General features: G+C 47.9%; 1 protein-coding gene across 1 annotated transcript in view; it reads right to left on the bottom strand.

Annotated features, from left to right (window-relative positions):
- Positions 1-1,523: 1,523 nt before the first annotated feature.
- Positions 1,524-13,315, bottom strand: part of LOC110525061 (transducin-like enhancer protein 4) — a 132,597-nt gene continuing 120,805 nt past the window's right edge. The window contains exons 14-20 of the mRNA XM_036979170.1: positions 9,108-9,184; positions 8,748-8,997; positions 6,062-6,309; positions 4,719-4,866; positions 4,487-4,637; positions 3,331-3,407; positions 1,524-3,071 (exon numbers count right to left, since the gene is read on the bottom strand). Of these exons, the coding sequence (XP_036835065.1) occupies positions 2,964-3,071; positions 3,331-3,407; positions 4,487-4,637; positions 4,719-4,866; positions 6,062-6,309; positions 8,748-8,997; positions 9,108-9,184 (1,059 nt within the window). The 3' untranslated portion in view covers positions 1,524-2,963. The remainder of the gene's footprint in view (positions 3,072-3,330; positions 3,408-4,486; positions 4,638-4,718; positions 4,867-6,061; positions 6,310-8,747; positions 8,998-9,107; positions 9,185-13,315) is intronic.

Genomic DNA, 13,315 nt, shown 5'->3' on the forward strand with positions numbered 1-13,315 from the left:
GCCTCCCGTCTGCCCAGCGCCAGCTGAGCTTCCCGTCTGCCCAGCGCCAGCTGAGCCTCCCGTCTGCCCAGCACCGCCAACGCCGCCCGTCTGCCCAGCGGCGCCAGCGCCGCCAGTGCCGCCCGTCTGCCAGGAGCCGCCAGTGCCGCCCGTCTGCCAGGAGCCGCCAGTGCCGCCCGTCAGCCAGGGGCCGCCAGTGCCGCCAGTCAGCCAGGGGCCGCCAGTGCCGCCAGTCAGCCAGGGGCCGCCAGTGCCGCCAGTCAGCCAGGGGCCACCAGTGCCGCCAGTCAGCCAGGGGCCGCCAGTGCCGCCAGTCAGCCAGGGGCCGCCAGTGCCGCCAGTAAGCCAGGGGCCGCCAGTAAGCCAGGGGCCGCCAGTGCCGCCAGTCAGCCAGGGGCCGCCAGTAAGCCAGGGGCCGCCAGTGCCGTCAGTCAGCCAGGGGCCGCCCGAGCAGCTGCCCCTCTGTCCAGAGCAGCTGTCCCTCTGTCCCGAGCAGCTGCCCCTCTGTCCCGAGCAGCTGCCGCCCCTCTGTCCCGAGCAGCTGCCGCCCCTCTGTCCCGAGCAGCTATCGCCCCTCTGTCCCAAGCTGCTGCCGCCCCTCTGTCCCGAGCAGCTGTCCCTCTGTCCCGAGCAGCTGTCCCTCTGTCCCGAGCAGCTGCCCCTCTGTCCCGAGCAGCTGCCGCCCCTCTGTCCCGAGCAGCTATCGCCCCTCTGTCCCGAGCTGCTATCGCCCCTCTGTCCCGAGCAGTTGTCCCTCTGTCCCGAGCAGTTGTCCCTCTGTCCCGAGCAGCTGCTTCACCTCTGTCCCGAGCTGCCCCTCTGTCCCGAGCAGTCCCTCTGTCCAGTGGGGTCATTGAGAGGGGTGGCCATGGTGAGTAAGCCAGGGAGGCGGACAATAAGGCGGACTAAGACAATGGTGAAGTGGGGTCCGCGTCCCGCGCCAGAGCCGCCACCGCGGACAGACGCCCACCCAGACCCTCCCCTATAGGTCAAGGTTTTGCGGCCGGAGTCCGCACCTTTGGGGGGGGGGTACTGTCACGTTCTGACCTCTATTTCTGTTGTTTTGTATTTATTTAGTATGGTCAGGGCGTGAGTTGGGTGGGCAGTCTGTTTGTTTTTCTATGTTTTGGGGCATTTCTATGTTTTCGGCCTAGTATGGTTCTCAATCAGAGGCAGGTGTCATTAGTTGTCTCTGATTGAGAATCATACTTAGGTAGCCTGGGTTTCACTGTGTGTTTGTGGGTGATTGTTCCTGTCACTGTGTTTGTTGTCACAGGATAGGACTGTTTTGCGTTTTCACATTTCTTGTTTTTGTTAGTTTGTTCATGTGTAGTGATTTATTAAAACATGAATAACCACCACGCTGCGCTTTGGTCCGCTTCTCTTCCTCCTACAGACGAACGCCCTTACAGATTGGCCAACCCTGATTTATCTAATCTTAGGGGGATAGATTTAGGATCGAGGAACGTGGAGACCACTGAGAGAAAGGTGGGAGAAAAAAACAGCCACACAAAACATCTTTACCACAGAACATTTTAATAAATTCAGACATGGAAAAACTGACAAAAGGCATTTTGTATGAAAGAAATTAGCTTAACTAACAACAGGCAGTTTCTTCCACTGTCGGACTTCTATGTTACACTAGTATCATCATGGACAATCTCTCTAATGACTGACAGATGTCAATCAGACAGACGCTCAACCAGATCAGCAGAAGCAACGTTATAACATCTTTCTCAGGTCAATAAGTTCATCAGCTAACTGTCTTTCTCAGGTCAATAAGTTCATTGGCTAACTGTCTTTCTCAGGTCAATAAGTTCATCAGCTAACTGTCTTTCTCAGGTCAATAAGCTCATCAGCTAACTGTCTTTCTCAGGTCAATAAGTTCATCGGCTAACTGTCTTTCTCAGGTCAATAAGCTCATCAGCTAACTGTCTTTCTCAGGTCAATAAGTTCACCGGCTAACTGTCTTTCTCAGGTGAATAAGTTCATCTGCTAACTGTCTTTCTCAGGTCAATAAGTTCATCGGCTAACTGTCTTTCTCAGGTCAATAAGTTCATCAGCTAACTGTCTTTCTCAGGTCAATAAGTTCATCAGCTAACTGTCTTTCTCAGGTCAATAAGTTCATCGGCTAACTGTGTTTAACATTCAGAATGGACTCTTGATTTGAAGTTGAGAATGTAATTGAACACCAAGCCTTAAAAAAGTATTTCAGTGTGAACTGAGGAATATACAGAACAAGTTATTTCAAGGCATTTCTGAAAGTTTACAAGCTGCCTCGACTGTCCTGTCTTAGGTAGTCTGACACTACTAGTCCAACCGCTCATTTGAAAGGTATTTTAGGGCCCTATTCAATCAGCCGTGTCAGGAGGTGCTGCGTTAGGGCTATCAAATCCACAAGCGGTTCCAGGCAAACCTATCCTGGACGTTGCCAGTGGCTGCATGGAGTCACATTAAGATAAATACCATGCAGCCTTGTTTACAAGTTCCGATGACAACCAGCAGTTTCTCCGGGTATTGAGAAAGGCATCAGGAAAAATGTAATTTCCTGGTGTGATACAAGGGACGATATTTTGGCGTTTTGTCATATTTTATCATTCCAGAATGTCCCCTCTATCTACACTCCTAGACGAGGCTTCATTCGTCTTCGTGGAAACAAGTGTTAGAAAAGTAATTGGTTCGATAGAAAACAAAACAGTCAGAAGAAGAAGAGAAGTCTCCAGTATTTGGTTCTGTTCTGTTCAGGCATTTTGATTGGTCCACATCCAGGTCAGGGGTTAGAGGTGAGGGGTGCAGTACGGAATCCATATCAGTCCTGGGGTGGGGGCACTGGGGGGATAGGATGGTGTACGGAATCCATATTAGGAAGTTGTCCGTTTTCAGGCAAAACTACATCACAGGACAGACAAAATACCCTCGGACAGGGTCGTTTTTTGGTTGGGTGACAAGTCAATGCCAGGGGTCTAGTAGATGACCTCATAGACGGTGGCCTTCTTGTCTCCAGAGCCAGTCACAATGTACTTGTCATCCCCAGAGATGTCACAGCTTAGCACTGAGGATGACTCCTTAGACTGGAGAGAGAGGGAGAGGGGGGAGAGGGGGTAGGAGAGAGAGAAGGGGACGGAGAGAGAGAGGAAGGAGGAGAGAGAGGGGGAGGATGGAGAGAGAGGGGGAGGAGGTGGGATAGAGAGAGAATGGGAGGATAGAAGGAGAGAAGCAAAACCACACGATGATTGTCAAAAAGAAAATGCCAGAAAAACTCCTTTGTATCAGAACTGATGTCAGTCAGCCATACAACTGTCAGTCATACAACCAGTGTGAACTATTCACCTGGAATATGCTGGCTCCGTAAGGGGTTCTCCATGCGTTCAGCAGGTTGTCTTTCCCGGTACTCACAAACCATTTACCTGCAGAGAGAGATCATACACCATTTACCTACAGAGAGAGATGAGACTACCACACACCATTTATCTACAGAGAGAGATGAGACCATCAGAAACCATTTACCTACAGAGACCATCACAATCAGGAATCAGCAATACGTCAAACACAATACTTTTTCATGACAATAGGTCAAACACAATATGTTTCTATCTTAGAAACGTATTGCCATAGAAATGTATTGTGTTTGATGTATTGCCTTAGAAACATATTGTGTTTGACATATTGCCATAGAAATGTATTGTGTTTGATGTATTGCCTTAGAAACGTATTGCCACGATACATCAAACATAACACGTTTCTAAGGCAATACACCACAACACAATATGTTTCTTTGGCAATACATCAAACACAATAAGTTTCTAAAGCAATACATCAAACACAATACGTTTCTATGGCAATAGGTCAAACACAATACGTTTCTATGGCAATAGGTCAAACACAATACGTTTCTATGGCAATAGGTAAAACACAATATGTTTCTATGGCAATAGGTCAAACACAATACGTTTCTGGCAAGAAACACGCTGTTGAATATAGACTAAATCAACGAATAGATAGACAGATATGCAGACAGCTAGATAGCCAGGCAGGCAGACAGTCAGACAGGCAGGCAGCCAGTCAGACAGCAGGCAGCCAGTCAGGCAGACAGCTGGCCAGCCAGCCAGTCAGACAGACAGACAGACAGCAGGCAGCCAGGCAGCCAGTCAGACAGCAGCCAGTCAGCCAGCCAGCCAGTCAGACAGACAGACAGACAGACAGACAGACAGTCAGACTGGCAGCCAGCCAGCCAGTCAGCCAGCCAGTCAGCCAGCCAGTCAGACAGACAGACAGACAGTCAGACTGGCAGCCAGATAGTCAGACAACAGCCAGACAGACAGTCAGACAACAGCCAGCCAGCCAGTCAGACAGCAGGCAGCCAGTCAGACAGCCAGACAGGCAGCCAGCCAGGAGTTCAGACAGACAGCAGGCAGCCAGGCAGACAGTCAGTCAGACAGCCAGCCAGGCAGCCAGTCAGACAGCAGACAGCCAGGCCTGTACGTACCACAGTGAGCAAACCTGAGGGAGAGGACACAGCTCTCATGGAGATGTAGCTGGTATTTCTCTGGCTTGGTGACGTGGAGCACCTCTACATGACTGTTCTCCATCCCTACAGCTAACCACTCCCCTGTAGGACAGTACCCTAGAGAGAAGATCTGGAGGACACACAACACACGCATTACAAAACAGGAAGTGTGTGTGAAAGTGTTGGGGAGTCAGGGGGACTGTGTGTGTACCTGTGAGGTGAAGTCGTGCTGACGTAGCTGCCGTCCCTCCCTCAGGTCCCAGGAGCGTACAGTGTTGTCCAGACCTCCTGTCCACAGCTTGGTCCCATCGTGAGAGATATCTATACAGCTAGCCCCGTCCGTATGGCCTTGGAACTGCCTACACACACAGTAAAACACAATAATGACACAACACACAATAACACAAGAACACACAACACACAAGATCACAACACACAATAACACAAGAACACACAAGAACACAAGAACACAACACACAATAACACACAACACACAATAACACAACACACAATAACAAAACACACAATAACACACAGTAGCACATCAGTAATGAAAAAACACAATCAATATGGAAGTAACATAACATACACAAATATACAAAAGTCAAGAAGCACCCGTTGTTTAGGTTTAGGTTGGTCAACACAATACCCTAGCTGACCAGTGTCTGGTTGTTTAGGTCGGTCCACACCAGTCCCTAGCTGACCAGTGTCTGGTTGTTTAGGTCGGTCCACACCAGTCCCTAGCTGACCAGTGTCTGGTTGTTTAGGTCGGTCCACACCAGTCCCTAGCTGACCAGTGTCTGGTTGTTTAGGTCGGTCAACACCAGTCCCTAGCTGACCAGTATCTGGTTGTTGAGGTCGGTCAACACCAGACCCTACCTGGCCAGTGTCTGGTTGTTGAGGTGGGTCAACACCAGTCCGTATCTGACCAGTGTCAGGTTGTTTAGGTCCGTCAACACCAGTCCCTAGCTGACCAGTGTCTGGTTGTTTAGGTCGGTCAACACCAGTCCCTACCTGACCAGTGTCTGGTTGTTTAGTTCGGTCAACACCAGACCCTAGCTGACCAGTGTCTGGTTGTTGAGGTCGGTCAACACCAGTCCCTAGCTGACCAGTATCTGGTTGTTGAGGTCAGTCAACACCAGACCCTACCTGACCAGTGTCTGGTTGTTGAGGTGGGTCAACACCAGTCCCTATCTGACCAGTGTCTGGATGTTTAGGTCCGTCAACACCAGTCCCTAGCTGACCAGTGTCTGGTTGTTTAGGTCGGTCAACACCAATCCCTACCTGACCAGTGTCTGGTTGTTTGGGTTGGTCAACACCAGTCCCTACCTGACCAGTGTCTGGTTGTTTAGGTCGGTCAACACCAGTCCCTAGCTGACCAGTGTCTGGTTGTTTAGGTCCGTCAACACCAGTCCCTACCTGACCAGTGTCTGGTTGTTTAGGTCGGTCAACACCAGTCCATACCTGACCAGTGTCTGGTTGTTTAGTTCGGTCAACACCAGACCCTAGCTGACCAGTGTCTGGTTGTTTAGGTCGGTCAACACCAGTCCCTACCTGACCAGTGTCTGGTTGTGGAGGTCCCAGACGGCGATGTTCCCGTCGCTGCAGCAGGAGAAGCAGACCTTGGCGTCGGGGGAGATGGCGAGGGCGTAGCAGGCCGGGGCGGAAGACGTTAGCTCTGCCTTGATACGCGGGGTGGGTGAGGCTAGGTCCCAGATTGAAAGTGTGGAAGCCTCGCCTCCTATGATCAGAGTCCGCCCGTCATGCAGCAGCCGGCATGAACGGATGTAGTTGTCTCTGTTCTGATAGATGCACACAGGCATGTATACACAAACACACACAAACACACACAAAGAGGGTTATTGTTACTCGCGTTCAGATACACACAAGCATATACTATATATTGCTACTCTCATAAACACAACAGGAAGTCCTATATATAGCTACTATCATAAACACAACAGGATGTCCTATATATAGCTACTATCATAAATACAACAGGATGTCCTATATATAGCTAGTAAACACAACAGGATGTCCTATATATAGCTACTAAACACAACAGGATGTCCTATATATAGCTACTGTCATAAACACATCAGGATGTCCTATATATAGCTACTAAACACAATAGGATGTCCCATATATAGCTACTATCATAAACACAACAGGATGTCCTATATATAGCAACTAAACACAACAGGAAGTTCTATATATAGCTACTATCATAAACACAACAGGATGTCCTATCCCTCAAACAAACATGGTCCAAGCACACCGAGACAGTCGTGAAGAGGGCACAACATAATATTTTTCCCCTCAGGAGACTGAAATAATTTGGCATGGGTCCTCAGATCCTCAAAAGGTTCAACAGCTGCACCATCGAGAGCATCCTGACTGGTTGCACCACTGCCTGGTATGGCAACTGCTCGGCCTCTGACCGCAAGGCACTACAGAGGGTAGTGTGTACGGCCCAGTACATCACTGGGGCCAACCTTCCTGCCATCCAGGACCTCTATACCAGGCGGTGTCAGAGGAAGGCCCTAAAAATTATCAAAGACTCCAGCCACCTTATTCATAGACTGTTCTCTCTGCTACCACATGGCAAGTGGTACTGGAGCACCAGGTCTAGGTTCAAGAGGCTTCTAAACAGCTTCTACCCCCAAGCCATAAGACTCCTGAACATCTAGTCAAATGACTACCCAGACTATTTGCTTTGCGGCAGCGTAGCCTAGTAACCGAAAGGTTGCAAGATCAAATCCCCGAGCTGACAAGGTACAAATCTGCCGTTCTGCCCCTGAACAAGGCAGTTGACCCACTGTTCCTGGGCCGTCATTGAAAATAAGAATTTGTCCTTAACTGACTTGCCTAGTTAAATAAAGGTGAAATAAAGGTAACACACTGCTGCTGTTTAATTACTTGTTACTTGTATCTCTTTATCTCTTATTGTTATCTGTATATCTTTGAACTGCATTAAGGGCTTGTAATCATTTCACTGTAAGGTCTACTACACCTGTTGTATTCAGCATTTCACTGTGAGGTCTACTACACCTGTTGTATTCAGCATTTCACTGTAATGTCTACTACACCTGTTGTATTCAGCATTTCACTGTGAGGTCTACTACACCTGTTGTATTCAGCATTTCACTGTAAGGTCTACTACACCTGTTGTATTCAGCATTTCACTGTAGGGTCTACTACACCTGTTGTATTCAGCATTTCACTGTAGGGTCTACTACACCTGTTGCATTCAGCATTTCACTGTGAGGTCTACTACACCTGTTGTATTCAGCATTTCACTGTAAGGTCTACTACACCTGTTGTATTCAGCATTTCACTGTGAGGTCTACTACACCTGTTGTATTCAGCATTTCACTGTAAGGTCTACTACACCTGTTGTATTCAGCATTTCACTGTGAGGTCTACTACACCTGTTGTATTCAGCATTTCACTGTAAGGTCTACTACACCTGTTGTATTCAGCATTTCACTGTGAGGTCTACTACACCTGTTGTATTCAGCATTTCACTGTAAGGTCTACTACACCTGTTGAATTCAGCATTTCACTGTAAGGTCTACTACACCTGTTGTATTCAGCATTTCACTGTAATATTCAGCATTTCACTGTAAGGTCTACACCTGTAATATTCGGCGCATGTGACTGATGTAGTTTGATTTGATTTGATTTACATAGCTACTATCATAAACACAACAGGAGACATGCGTTATTTGGTGGGCCGACACACACACCCTGGACAAATCATTTAGAGGAAGCACTTACCTAAGATGTAGCGCAACACACACAAACACACTCAATCACCAGACAGTCCTCTCTACCTCCCGCTCTACCTCTCTCTCTACCTCCCGCTCTACCTCTCTCTCTACCTCCCGCTCTACCTCCCTCTCTCCTCTCTCGACCACCCTCTCTTCTCTCCAGACCTCCCTCCCTTCTCTCTTGACCTCCCTCTCGACCTTCCTCCCTCAATCTCTTTTTAGTTTTAAAGCTTAGTTCGATTAATTTTTCATTGCTAATGCGGTGGTCTTATGTTCAAACAGAATAACAAAATCAATAGTAATAAATGAATTGTTTAATTTTCATTTATTCTCGACTATCTAGTTATCAAAGATTATATTAAAAAGTATATAGATTGGAAAAGATAATGGACCCCCCCCCCCCCCCCCCCCAGGCAGCCCGCACCAAGATTTAAATGGCAGAAAAACTTCCTGTATAGTGTTCTCACCAGACAGTCTAGTTGTGACACAGGGCTCTTGCTGCCGGGCTGGCTGATGTCCCAGATCTTGACACAGCCCTTCCCTCCTGTGTAGACGTGTCTGGTTGGGTTGGATATAGTGACGGCACACACCACCTCGCCGTGGCTCAGCGTGTTGATCTGACGGGCGTGCCGGGGAATCCCTGGGCCTATCAGGGCGTCCGGAGGGAACGGTACCGGCTGCATCTGGCCCTCAGTACTCACGTGGAAGGAATAGGCTCTTAGAGGAGGAGGAGGAGGAGGAGAGGTGATGAAGAGGAGGGTTTATTTTATATTCTGATCTAGAGAATCTATTTTTCAAAAGCATCCACATGAAAAAGGGAGACGTACGGTTTTCCTCCAGGAATGCCAGAGAGGTTGGGGGGAAGACCAGGAACCCTCATGTGGTGGTGGGGGTCAAAACCAACCTGGAGGATGGAGAACAGAAGAGAGATTCATTCATTATCTCTCTTAAGGAAATCATTCAAGCATCTTGTACCCTTCAAACCAAAATGCAGTTTAAATGATGCACTTTTATGTGACTTTCAATTGATATTGTTCAAACATTGCCCCTTGATGTGATGAGATGGCGGCTGTAGCCTGGCGGTTATGAGTGTTGGGCAAGTAACCGAATGGTTGCTGGTTCGAATCCTAGAGCAGACTAGGTGAAAAATATGCCGATGTGCCCTTGAGCAAGGCACCTACCACTTATTGCTCCTGTAAGTCACTCTAGATAAGAGCGTCTGCTAAATTACCAAAATGTACTCCTGACCAATTCTGCTATTTTTCAAATATTTTTTGTTGTTGCTGATCTTAACCTTTTTTGTACATAACATCTCCCTCATCGTTTCCTATGACCAAAAACGGCTTCTGGACATCGGAAAAGCTAATACTAACCTCGTAATATCCTATGTTTCTCTTAGTCTGTTGAGGTCAGGGCTCTGTGCAGGCCAGTCAAGTTCTTCCATACCGATCTTGGCAAACACTTTTTGCACGTGGGCATTGTCATGCTGAAACAGGAAAGGGCCTTCCCCAAACTGTTGCCACAAAGTTGGAAAAACAGAATTGTATGCGGTACAGTTAATATTTCCCTTCACTGGAACTAAGGGGCATTGCTGAAATCATGAAAAACAGCCCCATACCATTATTCATCCTCCACCAAACTTTGCACTATGCATTAAGGCAGGTAGTGTTCTCCTGGCATCCACCAAAACCCAGATTTGTCCGTTGGACTGCCAGATAGTGAAGCGTGATTCATCACTCCAGAGAACGCGTTTCCACTGCTCCAGAGTCCAAAGCGGTGAGTTTTACACCACTCCAGCCGACGCTTGGCATTGATCATGGTGATCTTAGGCTTGTGTGAAGCTGCTCGGCCATGGAAACCCATTTCAGAAAGCCCCAGACAAACCGTTCTTGTGATGAAGTTGCTTCCAGAAACAGTTTGGAACTCAGTAGTGGGTGTTGCAACTGAAGACAGACGATTTTTATGCGCTACGTACTTGGCGGCTGAGCCGTTGTTGCCCCTACGTACTTGGCGGCTGAGCCGTTGTTGCTCCTAGATGGTTCCACTTCACAATAACAGCAATTACAGTTGACTGGGGCAAGTGCTGTACACCTGTCAGCAAATAGCCAAATCCACTCATTTGAAGGGGTGTCCACATACTTTTGTGTATATAGTATTGTTACAGGCTTTGGATTTTCAATTTATGTTTTGACGGTTGGACTTTAGCACGAAGGGGGCACCAATTGGTGTTTCACCTGTGCTGGCCCAGGTGATATTTAAGAGTGACTGGCCCAGGTGCTATTTAAGAGTGTCTGGCCCAGGTGCTATTTAAGAGTGTCTACCAGTTGTTGTTGCTAGTCATCTTTCAGTGGACACCCCCATGAGTGTCTTTCAGTGGGCACCCCCATGAGTGTCTTTCAGGGGGCACCCCCATGAGCGTCTTTCAGTGGACACCCCCATGAGCGTCTTTCAGTGGGCACCCCAATGAGCGTCTTTCAGTGGGCACCTCCATGAGTGTCTTTCAGTGGGCACCCCCATGAGCGTCTTTCAGTGGGCACCTCCATGAGTGTCTTTCAGTGGGCACCCACATGAGTGTCTTTCAGTGGACACCTCCATGAGCGTCTTTCAGTGGACACCCCCATGAGCGTCTTTCAGTGGACACCTCCATGAGTGTCTTTCAGTGGGCACCCCCATGAGTGTCTTTCAGTGGACACCCCCATGAGTGTCTTTCAGTGGGCACCCCCATGAGTGTCTCTCAGTGGGCACCCCCATGAGTGTCTCTCAGTGGGCACCCCCATGAGTGTCTTTCAGTGGACACCCCCATGAGTGTCTTTCAGTGGGCACCCCCATGAGCGTCTTTCAGTGGGCACCCCCATGAGTGTCTCTCAGTGGGCACCCCCATGAGCGTCTTTCAGAACCCCTCCTAAAACACCACCTGTTTCGCTTTGGTTGTTGTCAGTGACTCTTTGTCTAGTTCCCCTTCTGTTTGAGCGACATTTTGTTTTCTTGCTGGGGAACGTAATGTGAGGGAAAATGTTATTGTCTGAAGAGATAGCCTTGAATTGTACACAGTGTGCATCTTCTCTCACTATCCTTGTTCGTGATGGTGACTGTGACCTCCTCAGACCAATTGGCACAACGCCCAGAATATGTTCTGGAAGTTAAGATAGGAGACATTGCTGAGCCCGCAAGATAACAGCCAGGCACCTGCAGGAACCAACCCTATGAACCATGCCTGCGTAGCCAGCATCCTGCAGGAACCAACCCTGTCAACCATGCCTGCGTAGCCAGCATCCTGCAGGAACCAACCCTGTCAACCATGCCTGCGTAGCCAGCATCCTGCAGGAACCAACCCTGTCAACCATGCCTGCGTAGCCAGCCACCTGCAGGAACCAACCCTGTCAACCATGCCTGCGCAGCCAGCATCCTGCAGGAACCAACCCTATGAACCATGCCTGCGTAGCCAGCCACCTGCAGGAACCAACCCTGTCAACCATGCCTGCGCAGCCAGCATCCTGCAGGAACCAACCCTGTCAACCATGCTTGCGTAGCCAGCCACCTGCAGGAACCAACCCTGTCAACCATGCCTGTGTCATGACATTGGCTTGGGGGTAGTCATAAATACCTCTTCCCCCCTTTTTCCTCTCTCTACCCTACTGATGTGACATTTGAAAAGCCCTTGGTTAACATAGAGATTCTGGGAACATCAGAAGGTGGGGGGAAATGAACTATATTCTGGAAAATCCGACGAATTGAACATATGCGGTGGTACTTAATGAATATGATGTCAGATCGGTTGTCATCTGAGACATTCTCATCGATGCTAGGATGACATAAACTCTACAGTGGAAAGTCTACACATCAGAGTTATCGTATTCACATGGAATTGTTGTTCAATTTAAATGTTTGAATATAAAATGATTGGTGAAGAGATTAAAAGTAATTTTAGCTTCCAAATGAGAGATTTGTGTTTAGGGCTCTGCTCAATCAGTGGCCCGCCCCTGTGAAGGGACATGGGTTATAAAACTTTTCTCGCTCCACTATATAAAGCCTTGACGAAAATGTAACCTGCTGTTCCGAGGATGTGAGGACGACCGTCCATACGTTAATAGGACTAACATGTCAACTACAGAACTAAGCCAACCTTAGCGTGAGCTTTGGTTGCGAATGGTATGAACTATGAACTCTTATTCACTACAGAAGTGATACCTTCTAGCCGTTGAGTTAGCAACAGCAGCTGCAAACGTGGGCTAGAAAAGAACAGACAGAGTATCCCGTCTACCACACAATGACGTTACTACAACGTATCCAAATGACCACCAGAGACATTCTTCAAAGGGCAAAGGACTCGGATTGGCAACACGGCCTTCCATCTACCACCAACCTACCGCAGCGCAGCTCAGAGTAAATATTTATTGCATTTTCCTTTTCCAAATGGGCGGTAATTTAGAATGCATAAGATACTGTATTTACGATAGCACAGCTTCTCCCTGTGTCCCTCAGTCTTCCCGCTCTTTCACTCAAACCCAGCCCCTTTTCTTTTGTGTAACCAGCTGTCATTTCTGTTCCGTCCGCTAGGGACATTTTCCTATAGTAATTAGTAATCAAGGTATGATTCATTCTTTGTATATGTAATTCTGTGTGATTAGTTAGGTATTTAGTAAATAAATAATTAAACCCAATTTTGTATTGCTGATTCAACTTGTTTGCCAGAGTTCGTGAAGATAACCAAGAATTTACAACTTTCAGATGAGACTGAATTAAGGTGAAGATTAATATTGACTGCTATTGATGTAAAATATAACTAGGTCTTTAAGAGTTTATTCTTTAAGATAGCAGGTCTATAAATATTATTTTGTGGTGCCCCGACTCTCTAGTTAATTACATTTACATGATTGGCTCAATAAGGTAATATTAATTACGGAGAAAGGATTTTATAGAATAGCATGTCACATCACTTAATCCGGCATAGCCAAAGACACGACTCCTGCGTAGCCAGCCACCTGCAGGAACCAAACCCTGTCAACCATGACTGCGTAGCATGTGACGGAGCATG

The sequence above is a fragment of the Oncorhynchus mykiss genome, chromosome 6 (assembly GCF_013265735.2).
Source record: "Oncorhynchus mykiss isolate Arlee chromosome 6, USDA_OmykA_1.1, whole genome shotgun sequence".
In the NCBI taxonomy this organism is placed as follows: Eukaryota; Metazoa; Chordata; class Actinopteri; order Salmoniformes; family Salmonidae; genus Oncorhynchus; species Oncorhynchus mykiss.